Source organism: Erythrolamprus reginae, unplaced genomic scaffold (assembly GCF_031021105.1).
Source record: "Erythrolamprus reginae isolate rEryReg1 unplaced genomic scaffold, rEryReg1.hap1 H_3, whole genome shotgun sequence".
In the NCBI taxonomy this organism is placed as follows: Eukaryota; Metazoa; Chordata; class Lepidosauria; order Squamata; family Dipsadidae; genus Erythrolamprus; species Erythrolamprus reginae.
This window is the reverse complement of record NW_027248484.1, coordinates 941,078-962,333: the sequence shown is the minus strand read 5'-3', so window position 1 is coordinate 962,333 and position 21,256 is coordinate 941,078. Positions and strand designations below refer to the sequence as shown.

Sequence of the window (21,256 nt, the reverse complement as noted above, 5' to 3'; positions counted from 1 at the left end):
CTTGGCGGACTACCGCGCCCATCATCCACAGCCCCCCTTCTTCGCGGGCTACCACGCCCATCATCCACAGGCAGCCCCGACATAAACAGGGCAGCTGCTCGCGGAGTGGGCGTGGCTCCCCCTCACAGCGCGAGCCCCTTTCGAAACCCAACGGCCGGGGAGCCTGCGCGCACGCGCGCAGCGACGGTGGTTTGTTTGGTTTTTTTAAAATTCCCCTCTCCTCCTTCTCCTCCCCTCCCTCAGGAGCGCGCGGCGGGCGCTTCGAACGGCGCGAGGACGCGCGCGGCTGGCCCGTCAGGTAACGTCGGGGGTGGGCGTGCGCGCTCTCGTGTCGCCCGGCTCACCTGTTGCCTCGGTCGGCCGTGGAGAACTGACGCGCGGATAGAGGGGGGTGGTTTTACGGGGAGAGGGGCCATTGGTTCCCCGCCACGAACAAGGCTGAGGCGGGGGGGAGCGAAGAGGGGCGTGTAAAGTGGGTTGAACCCTCCCTCAGAGGGGGGGGGTGTCTCCCCTCTCCATCCTGGCTAAGGGTGGAAGGAAAGGAGGCGGCACAGCTCCTCCCCGAGAGGCTGTAAATAAGACCTGCAGGTGAGAAAGAGAGTTACCTGCCCTACTACCTCAAGCGGTATACATAATAAACCTGGAATAAATTGTATGTATATACACTGTTCAAAAAAAATAAAGGGAACACTTAAAAAACCAGAATATAGCTTCACATAAACCAAACTTCCGTAAAATCAAACTGTCCACTTAGGAAGCAACACTGATTGACAGTCAATTTGACATGCTGTTGTGCAAATGGACTAGTCGTGCAAATGAAATATTCAATGAGAATATTTCATTCATTCAGATGTAGGGTGTGTTATTTGCACGTTCCCTTTATTTTTTTGAGCACTATATATAAATACACACACACACACACACACATTTTTTTAATGTGTGGTTTGTTTGGGTTGCATGGACGTTTTTAATCAAGGGCTTTTTTAACTGTTCTGCTTTTTTAATCATTGGATTAGTATTTTGTGTTCCCACTGTGAGCCGCTCCGAGTCTTCGGAGAGGGGTGGCATACAAATCTATTTAAAAAATAATAATAATAAGGGTTTTTAAAATTAATTTAAATATTAGATTTGTTACATGTTGTTTCATTATTGTTGTTAGCCGCCCCGAGTCTGCGGAGAGGAGCGGCATACAAATCTAATAAATAAATAATAAGTAATAGTAGTAATAATAATAATAATAATAATAATAATACAGTACTGTACATATATATGGAAACATAGATTGATTGCAGAAAAAGACCTCCTGGTCCATCTAATCTGCCATTATACTATTTTCTGTATTTTATCTTAGAATGGACATATGCTTATCCCAGGCATTCAATTCAATTAATGTGGGTATACATACATACATACATAAATACATACATACATACATAGATGCACACACATAGAGAGAGATTGTTAGTGGCAATGTGCTAACTAAATGCTGAGAGGACTGTAAAAGCACTATGAAGTGGTATATAACTCTAACTGCTATGAGAGAGAGAGAAAAGTGAGTGGGTGTATGTGTGTGTGTGTTACTGTGATGTGTGCCGCCCAACTTCGCACAGGCTCTGGGCAGCTGACAGCAATATGAAACCATAAAAGCAGCAATATAAAACAATAAAAACAATGATAAGACTCTTAATTTAAAAAACATACATCCATTCAACAATACAAAAACAGCAATAAAACAATAACACAATTATAAACATTCATCCATATGGCCGGGATAAGATGGAGCCATTCACTTGCTCCAGGCCTGGTGTGTGTGTGTTTGTGTGTGTGTGTAACATATTTTTGCTGATAATGAAAAGGAAGAAGTTGAGGATTGTCTATATATACACACAGAGAGAGACAGACATTTTGTATATACATAAGTCAAGGTAGTCCTCAAGTTACAATAATTCATTAACTTTGCTATTCAAAGTTACGACGGCAAAGAAAAAAGTGACATAGGACCAGCGATGTGTTGCTCCCAGTTTGGTCCAGTTTAAGTGAACCAGTAGCGGCGGCGGGAGGCTCCGCCCTCCCACCCAGGATGCTCCGCCCTCCTGCCCAGGACGCTTCTGTGTGTATGAGCAAACCGGTAGTGATGAGACCCACTACTGCATAGGACCATTTTTCACACTTAATTATTATTGCGGTAGCTCCACAGTCCGGTGATTTATATTCTGATGCTTGACAACTGGCTCACATTTATGACAGTTGCAGTGTTGCGGAGTCACATGATCAGCTTTTGCTACTTTCTGACAAGCAAAGTCAATGGGAAAGCCAGATTTCAATTAGCAACCCTGTTACTAACTTTTTTTTTTAATATATTTTTTATTGGTTTTGCACATAAAGTTACATAAACAAACATAAAACAGTGCACAGTGCATGTGCCCATCACCCGACTGACAATCCCACCACCACCACCAATTGTGGGGGGTTCAAATACAGTGATACCTTGTCTTACAAACTTAATTGGGTCCGGGACGAGGTTCTTAAGGTGAAAAGTTTGTAAGACGAAACAATGTTTCCCATAGGAATCAATGGAAAAGCGATTAATGCGTGCCAGCCCAAAATTCAACCCTTTTGCCAGCCGAAGCACCCGTTTTTGCGCTGCTGGGATTCCCCTGAGGCTCCCCTCCATGGGAAACCCCACCTCTGGACTTCTGTGTTTTTGCGATGCTGCAGGGGAATCCCAGCAGGGGAATCCCAACATCGCAAAAACAAGTGCTTCACTGGCAACGGAAGTCCGGAAGTGGGGCATCCCAGAGGCAACGGTGGGTTTGTAAGGTGAAAATAGTTCGTAAGAAGAGGCAAAAAAAATCTTAAACCCCGGGTTTGTATCTTGAAAAGTTTGTATGATGAGGCGTTTGTAAGATGAGGTATCACTGTATTTGCTAGTTTATATTTTTTTATTTCCTTAGCTCTACTTTGCATTTGTTATTATTGAAAGAGTGATTGGAGTTTATTTTTCACATTTTCATCACAGATTCTACTCAGCATATAACCTTCCACCTTATTCCATCGTGCCATTAGTTCTCTTTGTTTAATTAATATCGCTATTTATTTTGTAATTGTCCAGTTAATATTTAGCATTTTATTTATTTCGTTCTGCACTTCCTTCCAAAATTTCTGAACTTCAACACACTCCCAGAACATATGCATGAAGATTCCTTTCTTTTGGCAACCATGCCAACACTTATCTTTCCCTTTCCCCTGGAAGTGTGCAAGTTGTGCTGGTCCTTATTACTAACTTAATAACTGCAAATACAGTGGTACCTCTACCTAAGAATGCCTCTGCTTAAGAACTTTTCTAGATAAGAACCGGGTGTTCAAGATTTTTTTTGCCTCTTCTCAAGAACCATTTTCTACTTAAGAACCCGAGCCCTGAAAAATTTCCCACGAAATTTGAGAGTGGCACGAAGGCCCTGCCATTCCTTTTATTTTATTTATTGATTGATTGATTTTGTCCAATACACAATGAGGGTTTTAGTGGGTATACACATAGTAAAATACGTGATGAAGGTTATAGAGGAGATACTCATAGTGAAATATATCTAAGAAAGAATAGAAGAGAAGATATAGGAATAGAACATATCAATGAAAGAATAGAAGAAGAGATGTAGGAATGGAAGAAAGGTGTAGGAGATATAGGAGAGCAATAGGACAGGGGACGGAAGGCACTCTAGTGCACTTGTACTCGCCCCTTACTGACCTCTTAGGAATCTGGACAGGTCAACCGTGGATAATCTAAGGGTAAAGTGTTGGGGGTTTGGGGATGACACTATGGAGTCCGGTAATGAATTCCACGCTTTGAAAACTCGGTTACTGAAGTCATATTTTTATAGTCAAGTTTGGAGCAGTTAATATTAAGCTTAAATCTGTTGTGTGCTCTTCTGTTGTTGTGGTTGAAGCTGAAGTAGTTCCCCCTGGGTTTCTCTCTCTGGTGGGTGTATGGGAGCCGCGTGCTCCTCCTTGCCGACTCAGAGTCCCTCTTTTTTTTTTTTTTAAGCCTTAAACTTTTGGATTTTTTTGATTCCCCTCACCTCACCTTTATCCTTTGGCAGCAACTGTCCTCCTCCTCTTCTTCTTCCTCCCCCTCCTCCTCCCACCCAAATTACGAGCTTTTATTTCTTCCCTAATGGTTTTGCACGCATTATTTGCTTTTACATTGATTCCCATGGGAAAAATGACTTCTACTTACATACTTTTCTACTTAAGAACCTGGTCAAGGAACAAATTAAGTTCTTAAGTAGAGGGACCACTGTATTCATTTAACAACACTGGCAAGAGAAGTGATAAAATGGGACAAAACTCACTTAACAAATGTTCCACCAGCAACAGAAATTTTGGGCTCAACTGTGGTTGTAACTTGAGAATTACTCATACACACACACACACTAACACACACACACAGCTCTAGGAAGCAGGGAGTGGCAAATGTCTGACAAATATTTCCAAGGAAAGTATGACTCAGTGGCACACATAAACACACTTCATGTGTTAAAACTTATCTATATTCCTAGCAAATAGTTGCGGCCCTACTTGGACCGGGAGTCACTGCTCACAGTCACTCATGCCCTCATCACCTCGAGGTTCGACTACTGTAACGCTCTCTACATGGGGCTACCTTTGAAAAGTGTTCGGAAACTTCAGATCGTGTAGAATGCAGCTGCGAGAGCAATCATGGGCTTCCCCAAATATGCCCATGTTACACCAACACTCCGCAGTCTGCATTGGTTGCCGATCAGTTTCCGGTCACAATTCAAAGTGTTGCTTATCACCTATAAAGCCCTTCATGGCACCGGACCAGGGTATCTACGAGACCGCCTTCTGCCGCACGAATCCCAGCGACCGGTTAGGTCCCTCAGAGTGGGCCTTCTCCGGGTCCCGTCAACAAAACAATGTCATTTGGCGGGGCCCAGGGGAAGAGCCTTCTCTGTGGCAGCCCCGGCCCTCTGGAACCAACTCCCCCAACTCCCCGGAGATTAGAATTACCCCCACCCTCCTCGCCTTTCGTAAGCTCCTTAAAACCCACCTCTGACGTCATGCATGGGGGAACTGAGATATTCTTTCCCCCTAGGCCTTTACAATTTATGCATGGTATGTTTGTGTGTATGTTTGGTTTTTTAATAAGGGTTTTTTAGCTGTTTTAGTATTGCATTTACATGCTGTTTTTTGTTCCTGTTAGCTGCCCCAAGTCTACGGAGAGGGGCGGCATACAAATCCAATAAATAAATAAATACAGATTATTTATTTTTTGTGTGCATAAATATCTAGGGTTGTATATGCTCCCTTTATCTGCATACAAATCCAATAAATAAATAAATAAATACAGAATATTTATTTTTTATGTGCATAAATATCTAGGGTTGTATATGCTCCGTTTATCTAGGGTTGTATATGCTCCCTTTATCTGTTTATCTCCCTTTATCTAGGTTTTTTTTTTTACCATTAAGCTTAATTATACATTATAGGTAACCTATTAGCAGAGGGCTCTGGTCATAGGCAATTTACAACAAACTCCCTCTTCCATCTTGGGTCAGAATTTGCTTATCTGGCTATCCATTAAAAGAACTACACTGCCAAATATTGAGGGTTTTTCAAGGTAATTTGAAGGGGAAGCAACAATAATTCCTTTTCTTAATACTGTATATTTTTGCTACCTCCTACCACCCATTTTTTGTCTTTTGCTCTTTGTAATGCATCCATTTTCTTTTGCTGACCATCTTATGACTGATTACTATTGGTTTACGATGCCTTATCGGTATGTTTTGTTGTTGATATGTTTCACTTCTGTTCAACTTCTTTGTAACCTATGGATAACTGAACTTTGTGAGAGGTCTAACTTTAAATAACATTGAAATTAATGAATCCTATTTAATCCTGCCCTCATTTCTCTTCTCCTCTTTCTTTTGTAATATACATGGTTTTTTTGGACTGACAATGGTTCTAAGAAATTTAATGCATCTCACTAATGTTAATATGTTTACCTTTTCCCTGTTTCTTCCACGATACATATTTTTTATGTTTCTGTTTATTTAAGATGTGTAACAATGATGGTTCTCGATTTTGCTTGTTGGCTCATTATTTACCTTTTACATCTTGTGTTGCTGAAAAAGGACACATTTATCTCTGTCCTTTTTAATACATATTTTAATGTTTTAATGTTTCTGTTTATTTAAGATGTGTAACAATGATGGTTCTAGATTTTGCCTGTTGGCTCATTATTTACCTTTAAAATCTTGTGTTGCTGAAAAAGGACACACTTATCTCTGTCCTTTTTAATTTCATAAACTATTTTCAAACGAACTGTGGATATCCTAAGCAAAGCATTTCCTCCCAATTCATGTTTTTTTTAATCATAGGTTGCACTTAACAACCATTTAAACTGGTTATTAACCCACAAAGTTTGCAAAATATATTAGTTTAGATACAGATTAAACAGTCTAGCTGTACCCAGTATTTTAAGTCCCCCCAAATTTAGTGTATTGTTAAGGATTCACATGCTTGGGTTTAGTAAATCTAATAAAGACTGTTGGAAACCTAGCCTCAAGGCAGAATTGTGTATCTTTTCAAAAAGTCAGATGTAATTATTCAAGCAAGCATACAGCAGTCAGCCATGGGTAGAAAAATGTATTTTTCAATTGTTCACCCCCAAAGTCTTGCGGCAGAATAACCTCTGACAAGTACACAAGCTGAAATGGAGCCTCCTCTTTTTATTTTTGCTGATGAGCATCTTTGCTTTTAATAATAGAACAGGCTAGGAAAGGGAAGAAATAAAAGATTGTAAAAATGAAGATTTCTAGGAAAACTAATTGAAAAAAATCCTTTGTAGCCATCCATTCAGTTGTGCTATATTGATTGTTCCTTGCGAGGTAACAAAGAAGCAGAAACTCTTGTATAGAGTCTTTCACTTTGTAACATACATTTATTTATTCATTCATTCATTTATTCATTCATTCATTCATTCATTCATTCATTCATTCATTCATTTGCTAGCTTGCTTGCTTGCATTTCTAAGCTGCCTTTCTCCAAACGGTTTCAGGACGGCTTACATCATAAACTCTGCATTGTTAACTCTGCTCTTATTTTATCCTGGGCTGTATTTAAAACCTGTTTTAAATTCTATTTCTTCTCCCCCCGCCATGGTTTTATGGTTTGTATCTACAAACCACCCGGATTCACTTGGATAGTGTGGTGGGCAGCGTCTAAATTGATAAACAAACCAGGAGAGGTGTTTTATCCGTATGCTCCCCCTCACATGAGAATGGGGGGATTGTTAGTCTTGCAAAGTTGTTCCAGGCTCACACAATTTTACTAGTGTTTTGATCTGAATAGCAACAGCTGGTACCTCCTGTTTCCTTGGCAGATAAATGCCCACGCCATTAAAGGGGGAAGAAAACCCAACAAAGTTTATCTGTACCTCCACTAATGGTGCGTCTTTGCTCCAGAGCAGGCTGGGGGGGGTGCAGACAGCTGGTAAACAAAACAGCACTCTGTCTATCTGGACTCGGGTTGTTGCATTGGTGCAACCACCTTGGCTTGGCATCTTGCGGGTTGCTGCTGGCATAACTCAGTGAATCAAAGGCAGTTTGCCAAGATGGGGCATCTATGCCAGGAGGCACATGGCGATATCTGCCCTATTAATAGCTCATTTTTTTCTGAAACGGTTTTCAGAATCCTAAAGTTTTAAGGGGTCCGGAAAAGCAAGAGAGGCTGCAAGAATGGAGCTACCTTGGGACTAGGTGAGAACCATCACTAGGTGAGCAACAGGTGGCAGAAGTGAGAGGTATGCTCCGGGAAGGTGTTTGTTTGTTTGTTTTTCATTGGCAAAACAAGATATAGACCAGTCTGTACAAACCACAAGATGCCTAGGAATGAATCACCACACCTTGGCTAATTTCAGGAGCTCGTGAAGACATGGGCCGTATCCATAGTTAAATGCTAAAATTTAGCTGTAGCATTTTGTCCAGTGCCAGCTCCTGTTTATTTGACCAGGCAAAGAGTTAGAAAAATGAATGGTCCCAAAATGCATGTCAGAATGGGCAGGAAGTGTTCCTGACATTAAAATGGCAAATTTGTATGGATGGGAATGGAGAAATGTCGGTAATTTGCATGGATGGGAATGGAGAAATGTCGGTAATTTGCATGGATGACACTGTCTGGAGAATTTATTTAGATAAGCCCTTTCTTCATATCAACTTTTGATTCTGTATTTTAGCAGGGGGATCCTTCGTTTAAAATGTCTCTGGAAAGTGTAATGGAATTGTATTTCTTAGGACTCCAAAATGAGGGATTCACCTGCTTTATAAAAATAGAATTATTATTATTATTATTATTATTATTATTATTATTATTATTATTATTACTTATTAGATTTGTATGCCGCCCCTCTCCGTAGACTCGGGGCGGCTCACAGCAATGATAAAAACAAATCTAATAATTGGAATCTAAAATAACAGTAATACATTTTAAAAAGTCTAAAAAAACAAGAAACCCCAATATATAAAAAACATACATACAGTCATTATACACAAAAACTACATAGGCAGGGGGAGATGTTTCAGTTGCCTCACGCTTGACAGCAGAGGTGGGTTTTAAGGAGTTTACGAAAGGCGAGGAGGGTGGGGGCAGTTCTAATCCCTGGAGGGAGCTGATTCCAGAGGGTCGGAGCCGCCACAGAGAAGGCTCTTCCCCTGGGTCCCGCCAAACAACATTGTTTAGTTGACGGGACCCGGAGGAAACCAACTCTGTGGGACTTAACCAGTCGCTGGGATTCGTGCGGCAGAAGGCGGTCTCGTAGATACCCTGGTCCGGTGCCATGAAGGGCTTTATAGGTCATGACCAACACTTTGAATTGTGACCGGAAACTGATCGGCAACCAATGCAGACTGCGGAGTGTTGGAGTAACATGGGCATATTTGGGAAAGCCCATGATTGCTCTCGCAGCTGCATTCTGCTAATCCTTGCTAATCCCCACTAATTTCCCCCCTCTTTTTCCAAAACATTGTGATCGCTGGATTTTGCAACTGGACTAAATCAATAATAAATGCAAGAAAGGATTGATAGGATCGGCAGCACAAGGTTCTTTATCTTTTTAGGAGTTTGTTTGTTTGTTTATTGGATTTCTATGCCGCACCTCTCCAAATACTCGAGACATCTCACAACAAGTTCTCCACATCAATTGATTTTACTGATTAATTTTGTAATTGATTTTATTGCAATTTCTTTGGTGGTTCTGAGCTGCCCAGATTCGTTGAGAGTCAGGCAGCATTATTATTATTATTATTATTATTATTATTATTATTATTATTATTATTATTATTATTTAGATTTGTATGCCGCCCCTTTCCGTAGACTCGGGGCGGCTCACAACACAATAAAAACAGTTTATAACAAATCTAATGATTTACAATTTAAAATATTAAAAAACCCCATTATTAAACAGACATACATACAAGCATACCATACATAAATTGTATAGGCCCGGGGGAGATATCTCAGTTCCCCCATGCCTGACGACAAAGGTGGGTTTTAAGGAGTTTGTGAAAGGCGAGGAGGGTAGGGGCAGTTCTAATCTCTGGGGGGAGCTGGTTCCAGAGAGTCGGGGCCGCCACAGAGAAGGCTCTTCCCCTGGGGCCCGCCAACCGACATTGTTTAGTTGGTTTAACACATTATTGGTTACAAGTTTAACACATTATTATTACCTTATTATTTTTAAAGAAAGCTATTTAAAACAGAATTAAACCCCGAAGGAAACCTCTTGTAGCTATAAATACAGCCTTAGCAAACAATCTCCAAACTTTGGCATTGCTGGAAAAGGGAGTGAAGGAGTTAAATGCGGTAGGCTGGCCCGACCTCACTCAGGCCAATCCTTTGGAAGCCTGGCTGTGACTGACAGGGAGGAGTTTAAGAGGCTGGATTAAATTAGATTTGATCCTTCAGGCTTTGTTGAAGCTGGGAAGCCATTTTGGGATTCTGCAGGGCGGAATACAGGCGGCTGAGCCTGCTGTCAACTCGCAAAACTTCTTCTCCCTGGCAAATTCTGCTTTAGGAAAGGATGCCAGTCTGAGGCATCCCCGTGCCTTCTACAAGGGTTCGAACCATGCTGGATTTGGAAAAGTTTCAGGTTTGAACAGTGGATCCCTGCTGCAGTTTACTGCTGGCTGGGTAGAAATGATCTCTGCTCCAGCAACTTCTTTTTAGCCCTGTCAAATCAAGGATTTAATTTGGTTAGCCAGGCTTGGTGAGCAGGGGGCCTTTTTTTTTTAACCAGCCAGGGACCTGGTTTGATGCATAAAACAATTGACAATTCTGTCAATCACCCTGGCTTGCAGGAATCTTATCTGAGAAAGTCTTTTATCTAACGTGGGTGTATCAGATGCTCAAGAGTTGTTTGCAAGAGCTGGGTTTTGTTGCTAGCATTATGAGTAGAATTGCATCTCTAAGTTTGGAATATTTTTTTTGTAAAAAAAAAAGAGAGATATATTTCATGTATTGAAAGGTGTATTCCACTCCAGGGAATAATGCAGATCAGGCTTGCTGTGCGCTAGATTTGAGCCCATTCACGTGCGATTAATTTTTTTAATTATTATTATTTTGGGCGATTGTGTTCATTCTTTCAACTGATGGTTCTGCTTTGCTCTAAGCTCTTGTTGTTCAGCCTGTTGTTGTAAATTAGTAACACAATAACGTGTGAAACTGACTGCAAAATGTTAGATATCCCTTGCCTTGTAAAAGCAATTGAGGCATCTGCCTGGAGAAGTGAGTTGTTCAGGCTAAAGAAATAAATAGAATTCAGAAATTAATTAGGTTGTCAGCTCTTAAAATAGGAGGCAGGTTCAAAATTGCAGGCTGCTTGTTGTTGCTCGGATTAACTCTGTTTTAATGTGCACTGCAATCTGGTTGAATTTCAGGATTGCCTTGGAATGCGTGGTTGACCCTATCGCACTTTGAAAACGCCCACATTTTTCAAGAATACCTACATTTTAGAGCCAGTGGTTCACTCGAAACTTTGATCAGTGCACTAGTAATATTTCCTTCACTTTACAAGTGGGATCGAGTTTTATTGCTTATTCTTCCCTTCTGCAGAGCCACAATAATTAAGTTACCAATTTTCTGAAAAGCCCTGATGTGCCATATTAGGTATCCCCATAAAACAGATATTAGCTGCGCAGTGCAAGGAAAGTAGAATTTTTTTGGGAAGGGGGTGTTAGTTCAACATAGAGCTGTGTTGTTTTCACGTGTATTTACCTCCACACAAGGAAAAGGATGTCCATGGTTCTGAACTTAACAGATTTATAAGAGCTCTGAAACGAAGCACATGAGCTTTGTTTACAGCTTTATACCACTTGCTTATATTTTAAAGAGGGTATTCGCACATTCCACGTGTGCTTCTGATCACTTTTTCCCAATAACCCAAACCCAGAGAGTAAAACTAGGAGTAGAAAAACTTTTATTACATAAAGCTTTTCTTTTTTTCTTTTTAAGTTGGCTTGTTGGGCCTACTGCAATGTGCGAACCAGCCATTCTGGTTTGAAAAGCATCATTTAGTCCCCAAAGCTGACCTACTGCATTACTTGCATATTATAATTACCGCACACAGAAAAGAAATAGAGATTGTTTGCCAGACAAAGCGAGTCCTATCATATGTTGATCCCTGGGGCAGTTCTCCTTTGAAGATTTGAGCAAATGAATTGCTTGAACTTGATGGCGTGTGACAAAATAGAGAGACAGCCTATTGTCCAAAGCACCTGAGGGCAGGGCAAGAAATAACTGATGGACACTTATCAAAAGAGAGGTCTAACCTAGAACTATGGAGGAATTTCCTAACTGTGAGAAAAATTAATCGGTGCAAATTTTGAGGGATCCTTACTTTTCCCCACGGTGTGGTTGTGATCTGGACCAATCGTTTATTTGTAACCAAGATGAATCTCTTAGGGAAAGACCACAACAGCCAGAGATGAAAGAAACTGTAATCCAGCACAGTGTTTCCCAACCTTGGCAACTTGAAGATATTTGGACTTCAACACCCAGAATTCCCCAGCCAGCAAATGCTGGCTGGGGAATTCTGGGAGTTGAAGTCCAGATATCTTCAAGTTGCCAAGTTTGGGAAACACTGATCCAGCAAATATACATTGCTCAATAAAATAAAGGGAACACTCAAAGAACACATCCTAGATCTGAATGAATGAAATATTCCCATTGAATACTTTTGTTCTGTACAAAGTTGAATGTGCACAACAGCATGTGGAATTGATTGTCGATCAGTGTTGCTTCCTAAGTGGACAGTTTGATTTCACAGATGTTTGATTTATATTGTGTTAAGTGTTCCCTTTATTTTTTTTTGAGCAGTATAGTTTGGGGAAGATAACCTAAACTCCTGGCTCCTCATATTTATGTCAACATCTTCAGAAAGACTTTTGTGACAGCAAAATGTTGCTCACGGAGGGGATGCTCTCCTTGACTCTCCCAAGTTTGTTTGTTTATTTATTTGTTTATTTATTTATTTATTTGTTTGTTTGTTTATTTATTTGTTTATTTATTTACTTACTTACTTGTTAGTTTGTTTGTATTTATTTGTTTGTTTGTATTTACTTACTTGCTTGCTTACTTACTTACTTACTTACTTACTTACTTACTTACTTACTTACTTACTTACTTACTTACTTATTTATTAGATTTGTATGCCGCCCCTCTCCGAGGACTCGGAGCGGCTCACAACAAAAACAATACAAATCCAGTACTAAAACGATTTAAAACCCTTAATATAAAAACAATCATACATCTCATACAGATCAATTTCCCCATGCCTGACGACAAAGATGAGTTTTGAGGAGTTTGCGAAAGGCCAGGAGCGTGTGGGCAGTCCTAATCTCCAAGTTGGCAAGTCATCTTGGGATAGTCCATATAGTAGTGTGATTGTCCATGTAGTCCTTCTTTCTTCCATAACTTCCCACATGTAGGATCTCTGTCTTCCATAACTCAATCACTGCTCCAATGGAAACCAATATTTGCCACAGAAGGTGAACGTCCTTCTGGTTCAACTGCCAGGTTGGGGGGAAAATATGAAATATATTTTTGTTTTGGATTCTTGGAAGGTTCCCAATTTCAACAGTTTTGGTAGTTAAACAGCTTGCATGCAAACAATAGCTATGGGCTCAGTTCCTGTAGGACATAACTACAGTTTGTGCTTCTGCCAATTAAAAAAAACCATTCCTTCATAGCCTAATATTTCATATGTGGGCTTCCAAGAAGAAGAAGAGAGCAGCTGTCGAGTAGCCAAGTCCAAATTAGATTTGTTGATGCCTTGTTGTTTGCTAAGTAACCGTGTGTCTCTCTCAGCTATGTTTAGGCTCAAGGGAACCAGAGCAAAAACTAGATATTACAATTGTTTCTAATATTCCTGGCTCACTTGTTGAGGATGTCGCTTTCCGGCTTTGGGAAAGTCGACAATATTGGCCCTGTTCTCAGAACATATGACCCATTCACCATGATTTCCCTTAACCCTTGCGGCTTTGAAGGCCTCCTCGAACGAGCCAATTACTGTCGGTCTTTTAGTTTGATTTATTTATTTATTTATTTTTATTATTTAGATTTGTATGCCGCCCCTCTCCGAAGACTCGGGGCGGCTCACAACAAAGTAGAACAAATCATAAATAATCCGACTAAGTTTAAAATATTTAAAGATTTAAAAAAACCCATATACTAACAGACACACGCACAAGCATACCATGTATAAATTAAACATGCCCAGGGGGAGATGTTTCAATTCCCCCATGCCTGACGGCAGAGGTGGGTTTTAAGGAGTTTACGGAAGGCAGGGAGAGTAGGGGCAGTTCTAATCTCTGGGGGGAGTTGGTTCCAGAGAGTCGGTGCCGCCACAGAGAAGGCTCTTCCCCTGGGGTCCGCCAACCGACATTGTTTAGTTGACGGGACCCGGAGAAGGCCCACTCTGTGGGACCTAATCGGTCGCTGGGATTCGTGCGGCAGGAGGCGGTCTCGGAGATATTCTGGTCCAATGCCATGAAGGGCTTTAAAGGTCATAACCAACACTTTGAATTGTGACCGGAAATTGATTGGCAGCCAATGCAGACTGAATGAAACCTGAACGGATGATGACTTCAAAACCCTTAGCTTGGAGTAACTTTGGTAGTAAAATAATGCACTTGGGGAAAAGGAATCCTCAATCTGAGTATTGCATTGGCAGTTCTGTGTTAGCAAAAACGTCAGAAGAGAAGGATTTAGGGGCAGTGATTTCCGACAGTCTTAAAATGGGTGAGCAGTGTGGTCGGGCGGTAGGAAAAGCAAGTAGGATGCTTGGCTGCATAGCTAGAGGTATAACAAGCAGGAAGAGGGAGATTATGATCCCGCTGTATAGAGCGCTGGTGAGACCCCATTTGGAATAATACTGTGTTCAGTTCTGGAGACCTCACCTACAAAAAGATATTGACAAAATTGAACGGGTCCAAAGACGGGCTACAAGAACGGTGGAAGGTCTTAAGCATCAAACGTATCAGGAAAGACTTAATGAACTCCATCTGTATAGTCTGGAGGACAGAAGGAAAAGGGGGGACAGGATCGAAACATTTAAATATGTTAAAGGGTTAAATAAGGTTCAGGAGGGAAGTGTGGTCCTGAATTGAAGCAGGGTTTGAAAGTTGCTGTTAGCTGTAACTGTTTCACCAGTTTTAGGAGAGATGGGAAGAGGGCATCTTTCTACCCACGGTGACGCCTGTGCCAGAAATGCTTTCTTCTCCCGTGAACACCTCCGTTTCTGAGCCCGAATTAGAACAACAGGGAGTGGATGTTGTTTTCTTAATCATGGGTTTTGCAGCCTGCTTGGCATGTTGGTGAAAGCATCACAGAGATCTTCCAGATTGTTCAAACATCTAGCCTTGCATGTTGGAGTTCAGCTTTGGCCTTCCTTTAGCTTTCATGCTATTTTCTTTAAACTAGGTGTGTAAATATATTTATATTTATTTATTTTATTTATTTATTAGATTTGTATGCCGCCCCTCTCCGTAGACTCGGGGCGGCTCACAGCACAATAAAACAGTTCACAACAAATCTAATAATTTACAATTTAAAATATTTTAAAAACCCCATTATTAAGCAGACATCCATACAAACATACCATACATAAATTGTATAGGCCCGGGGGAGATATCTCAATTCCCCCATGCCTGAGGACAAAGGTGGGTTTTAAGGAGTTTACGAAAGGCAAGGAGGGTAGGGGCAGTTCTAATCTCTGGGGGGAGCTGGTTCCAGAGAATCGGGGCCGCCACAGAGAAGGCTCTTCCCCTGGGTCCCGCCAAGCGGCATTGTTTAGTTGACGGGACCCAGAGAAGGCCCACTCTGTGGGACCTAATCAGTCGCTGGGATTCGTGCGGCAGAAGGCGGTCTTGGAGATATTTTGGTCCGATGCCATGAAGGGCTTTATAGGTCATAACCAACACTTTGAATTGTGACCAGAAATTGATCGGCAACCAATGCAGACTGCGGAGTGTTGGTGTAACATGGGCATAGCTGGGGAAGCCCATGACTGCTCTCGCAGCTGCATTCTGCACGATCTGAAGTTTCCAAACACTTTTCAAAGGTAGCCCCATATATATTTCCCTCCCCCTGGTTCCAGTGCAAAAAAGGATGGGGAAATAACTCTACTCTTGGGGGGTTTAATTATTTGCACAATGCTTCTAAAATACCCAACTGTTCTGTGCAGCTTTTATTTGTCTTTTTGTATGTAGCCTCATTTGCTTTTCTCTTTATTCGGCCCATTTACACATTACATTTATTTCACGATTTTGTATTGGCTATCCCGGCGGTAGGCAAAGTTGGCTCTTCTATGACTTGTGGACTTCAGCTCCCAGAATTCCTGAGCCAATCATGCTAGCTCAGGAATTCTGGGAGTTGAAGTCCACATGTCATAGAAGAGCCAACTTTGCCTACCCCTGGGCTATACCGTAATGCAGGGGTCTCCAAACGTTTTACACAGGGGGCCAGTTCACTGTCCCTCGGACTGTTGGAGGGCCAGACTATAAAAAAAACTATGAACAGATTCCTATGCACACTGCACATACCTTATTTCTTTGTCTGTCTCTCTCTCTCTCTCTTGCTCTCTCTCTCTCTCTTGCTTTCTTTCTCTCTTTCTCTCTCTTGCTTTCTTTCTGTCTCTTGCTCTGTCTCCTTCATCACTCTCTCTCTTACTATCTCTCTTCCTCCCTCCCTTTCTCTCTCCCTCTCTTTCTCCCCCTTCCTTCTTTCCCTCCCTCCCTCCTTCCTCTCCACTTCTCTTTCCCTCGCTCTTTTTCCATTCTCTTTCCCTTTTCTTTCTTTCTCTCCACTTCTCTCTCTCTCTTTTCCCTCTTTCACCCTCCCTCTTCTCTCCCCGTGGACGACTCGCCCGACAAGCCTCCAACCCCGGACTCCCATTCAATCCCCATTCAGAAAACGGGAGCTAGCAACTCAAAGAGGAGGAGGAGAAGGAGGGTGTGTACGTGTATGTGTGTGTGTTGTGCCCAGCTCGGCTTTCAGCAAGCCTTACTTTACCTTGGGTGAGATGAGATTGAGGGGGACGTTCTCACTGCTTTTCCACTGCAGCCTTGGAAAAGACCCGCGGGCCAGATAAAGGGCCTCAGTGGGCCTCATGTGGCCCGCGGGCCGTAGTTTGGGGACCACTGCTGTAATGGGTCATCACTTGCCAAGCCAAAAATCTAGGTTTGGTGCTAAGCTCAAATCAAGCCCAGGGACTTTAAACTTTGTGATACTACAGCCACATAAAATGGTCAGCAAGTTTGTGTAACTGCTTAATGACTAAAACTAAGAAAACTGATGTGGTTGATGGATTTTAGCACTAGCCTAAACTAGTAGCTAACTGGCTAGTTTTGTAAATTTCTCCTTCTCTCCAAGTTAACTTTCTGCCAATATTCGCCATTTGCTGGCAAATCTGATCAGCTTTAACAAAAAATCTTGTGAGTCCTTTCTAAAATGCCCATGGTTCCTTTCAGAATCATGACCAAACTTTAACAACCTTTGAATTATTCAAACGTCTCTCCAGGCTAAACGTTCATTCATCTAATAAAAGCAGAGACTCCAGAGCTGTATTCTTACAGCTCAAAATTAAATCAACCCTTCTTTTTCTTTTTAAAGGAGGCCTGACAAATGTATAGGCGATAAAACTGTCCCTCAAAATTTCAGCATGTTTATGTTGTAACGTTCAATATGTTTGTATTCTGTTTCCTAATGTAAAGCATGCTTTAAAATGCTTTACATTTTAACTGAGGCTTGTTTTAAGTGCAAATCCTGTAGCTCTTTTTTCTCCCACCTTCCTCCAAAGTTTGTTGTTTTAATTTCACACAGTGAGGATTCCCAGTTAGGGTCTGTACTGTCCTCTCATGACCCTTACCATTTCCTATGGAGTAAGCAATCAAAACAGCAGCATATATACATAAAACAAACCCAAAGAAGCAGAAAAACAATTCAGTTGAGTTCCTGGTATCATTTAACACACACACACCCTTTTTTTTCTCCCCAAAACTAATAGGAGCTGATTTTCTAGAGCAAAAATACAACTTTACAAAACTCAAAACATTTTGGGCTGGGCTGCTTTAGCCATTTGCAGATTTTGCAGGTCAAAAGCTGGTTTGGTTTAACATTTTGCCCTAGGTTTTCAAGCTGCACTTGATAGTTGCAATAATTCATAAATGAGAGCTGATATTCAGTATTACATCAAGGCTGAAACCATAAACTGCAGTTCAATTACATCCAGGGTCTGTTGCTGCCTTCAAGAGTTTTCAAGCGTTCCAATCAGACAGAAAATATTTTATGAACTCTTCTCAGTGTGAAAGGTAGCTTCCGCAGTTATTTATTTTATTTATTTATTTATTTATTTATTTTGTCCAATACACAAGGAGGGTTTTAGTGGGTATATATCTATATACACATAATAAAATACATGATGAAGGTTATAGAGGAGACACTCATAGTAACATATATCTAAGAAATAATAGAAAAGAAGATAAAGTAATAGAACATATCAATGAAAGAATAGAAGAAGAGATATAGGAATAGAAGAAAGGTATAGGAGATATAGGAGAGCAATAGGACAGCGGACGGAAGGCACTCTAGTGCACTTGTACTCGCCCCTTACTGACCTCTTAGGAATCTGGATAAGTCAACTGTAGATAATCTAAGGGTAAAGTTTTGGGGGTTTGGGGATGACACTATGGAGTCAGGTAATGAGTTCCACGCTTCGACAACTCGGTTACTGAAGTCATATTTTTTACAGTCAAGTTTGGAGCATTTAATATTAAGTTTAAATCTGTCGTGTGCTCTTGTGTTGTTGTGGTTGAAGCTGAAGTAGTCGCCAACAGGCAGGACGTTGCAGCATATGATCTTGTGGGCAATACTTAGATCTTGTTTAAGGCACCTTAGTTCTAAACTTTCTAGGCCCAGGATTGAAAGTCTAGTCTCATAGGGGATTCTATTTCGAGTGGAGGAGTGAAGGGCTCTTCTGATGAAGTATCTTTGGACATTTTCAAGGGTGTTAATGTCTGAGATGCGATATGGGTTCCAAACAGATGAGCTGTATTCGAGGATGGGTCTGGCAAAAGTTTTGTAAGCCCTGGTAAGTAGTGTGAGATTCCCAGAGCAGAAGCTACGTAGGAATAGGTTTACAACTCTTGAAGCCTTCTTGGCTATATTGTTGCAGTGGGCTTTGGCACTTAAATCTCTTGTTATTAGCATACCAAGGTCTTTAACCGAGTGGGGATTATCTGTGATAATTTGATCATTCAGTTCGTATTTGGAGTTCAGATTCTTCTTCCCAATGTGTAGGACAGAGCATTTGCTAGTTGAGATTTGGAGTTGCCATGTGTAAGACCACTCAGAAACAGCGTCAAGGTCTTTTTGGAGAGTAGTTGTGTTATCGGTGGTGTTGAAGAGTTTTACATCGTCGGCGAAGAGGACACAGTTTAATCCTAAACTGAAACAACTTTCTAAAATACAGATTTGTGATCTATACATGTTTGGCAATGTTTTGGTCTTTCTCTGGTGAGATATTCTATGTTTTTCCCAGAGGACGAATAGAAAAAAAATCTCATTCGGGCAAAATGAGGCTGTGTCTTTAAAATTGAAAGCTGAGCCGATGCCTTGTCTGTTTTTCCTAGGGCGCTAAACAAAAGTTGTAAAGAAAACAACTTGGCCTTTCAAAAAACAGCATCCCTTTCTTTTGACACAACTCACCTGATTGGATGTTCTTGATGGAGGGTGGGGGCAATAAAATCTCAGTAATGTTATGCTTGGATAAATTAGAAAATAATATCTACTTCTACCCAACTTCAGAGCACCGCTGCCTAGTCATTGCAAAATATAGCCAGGGTTGTAGCATGCACGGCCTTATTATTCTGTAATAGGATAGATAGGGAAATGACATCATTAATGTGGAAGAGGTAGGGAAAGAAGCAAAAGGGAAAAAAGAAAGAGAGAGAGAAAGAAAGAAGGAAGGAAGGAAAAAAGAAAGGAAAAAGGAAAGAAATGAAAGAAGGAAGGAAAGAAAGAAAAAGAAAGAAGGGAAAGAAAGGAAAGAAAAGAGAGAAAGAAAGAAAGGAAAGAAAAGAGAGAAAGAAAGGAAAGAAAAGAGAGAAAGAAGGAAAGAATGGAAAGAAAGGAAAGAAAAGAGAGAAAGAAAGAAGGGAAAGAAAGGAAAGAAAAGAGAGAAAGAAAGAAAGAAAAGGGAAAGAAAGAAAGAAGGGAAAGAGAGAAAGAAAGAAAGAAAGAAGGGAAAGAAAGGAAGGAAAGAAAGAAGGAAGGAAAAGAAAGGAAAGAAAAGAGAGAAAGAAAGAAAGAAGGGAAAGAAAGGAACAAAAAGAAAGAAAGAAGGAAAGAAAGAAAGAAGGAAAAGAAAGGAAAGAAAAGAGAGAAAGAAAGAAAGAAAAGGGAAAGAAAGGAAGAAAGAAAGAAGGGAAAGAAAGGAAAGAAAAGAAAGAAAGAAGGAAAGAAAGAAAAAAAGAAGGGAAAGAAAGGAAAGAAAAGAAAGAAAGAAAGAAAGGAGAGAAAGGAAAGAAAAGAGAGAAAGAAAGAAAGAAAGAAGGGAAAGAAAGGGAAGAAAAGAAAGAAAGAAGGAAAGAAACAAAGAAAGAAGGGAAAGAAAGAAAGAAAAGAGGGGAAAAAGAGAGAAAGAAAGAAAAAAGAAAGAAAAGGGAAAGAAAGGAAAGAAAAGAGAGAAAGAAAGAAGGGAAAGAAAGGAAAGAAAAGAGAGAAAGAAAGAAGGGAAAGAAAGGAAAGAAAAGAGAGAAAGAAAAGGGAAAGAAAGGAAAGAAAAGAGAGAAAGAAAGAATGGAAAGAAAGGAAAGAAAAGAGAGAAAGAAAGAAGGGAAGGGAAGAAAAGAGAAAGAAAGAAAGGAAAGGAAAGAGAGAAAGAAAGAAAGAAAAGGAAGGAAGGAAGAAAAAGACAGGGAGGGAGGGAGAGGGAGAAACAAGAAAGAAAAGGAAGGATGTTGAGGTTCATGTGAGTGTTGATAAGGGATATCTAACATTGGCAGTCATAAAACAGGCCTGCTCTTTCAGATAGTGTCATGTGTATGCGTGAATTTTTTTCTCTCCTTTCACTTTCTCCAAACACCCGTCGATTCCACAAACAAGGCTAGAGGAATCAAGCTTTTTCTCTCTTCTCTTTGTCTCTTTTGCACTGTTACAGTGTTGGGTTTTCACCCTTTTTGCAGCATGATTTGAAATAGCCACCATGGATTATTCACGGCTTCACATGTATAACCCTCCCCAGTGCCTGCCAGAGAACACTGGCTATACTTATGCCCTCAGGTGAGAAAGTCGGACTGTAAAGATCCTTGTGTTGTTCTGTGTCTTGTGGCTTCTGTGGTTGCATTTCAAACCCGGGCATGAAACTCCCAAAGTCGGTCCCAAAACACCTTCTGCGGGCCTTCCATAGACTTGAAGAAAAGCAGTTGGGGGGGAGGGTTGTTTTCATGTACAGTGATACCTTGTCTTACGAACTTAATTGGTTCCGGGATGAGGTTTGTAAGGTGAAAAGTTTGTAAGACGAAACAATGTTTCCCATAGGAATCAATGGAAAAGCGATTAATGCGTGCAAGCCCAAAATTCACCCCTTTTGCCAGCCGAAGCACCCGTTTTTGTGCTGCTGGGATTCCCTGAGGGTCCCCTCCATGGGAAACCCCACCTCTGGACTTCTGTGTTTTTGCAATGCTGC

The 21,256-nt window shown here is 41.0% G+C and overlaps 1 protein-coding gene across 6 annotated transcripts in view; it reads left to right on the top strand.

The window, feature by feature from the left end:
- Positions 1–205: 205 nt before the first annotated feature.
- The window catches only part of LOC139155553 (SUN domain-containing protein 1-like), a 60,259-nt gene continuing 39,208 nt past the window's right edge, over positions 206–21,256 (top strand). Inside the window, exons 1-2 of one of the 6 annotated variants that reach the window (XR_011557086.1) lie at positions 9,993–10,162; positions 20,754–20,850. Coding sequence is in view for 1 of the 6 variants with exons in the window: in XM_070730737.1 (XP_070586838.1) it covers positions 20,774–20,850 (77 nt within the window). In the remaining 5 variants the exon portion in view is untranslated. Of the gene's footprint in view, positions 299–5,529; positions 5,639–9,992; positions 10,163–20,689; positions 20,851–21,256 lie in introns of those variants that run through there. The other 5 variants (XR_011557089.1, XR_011557088.1, XR_011557090.1 and 2 more) reach the window with 5 other exon arrangements.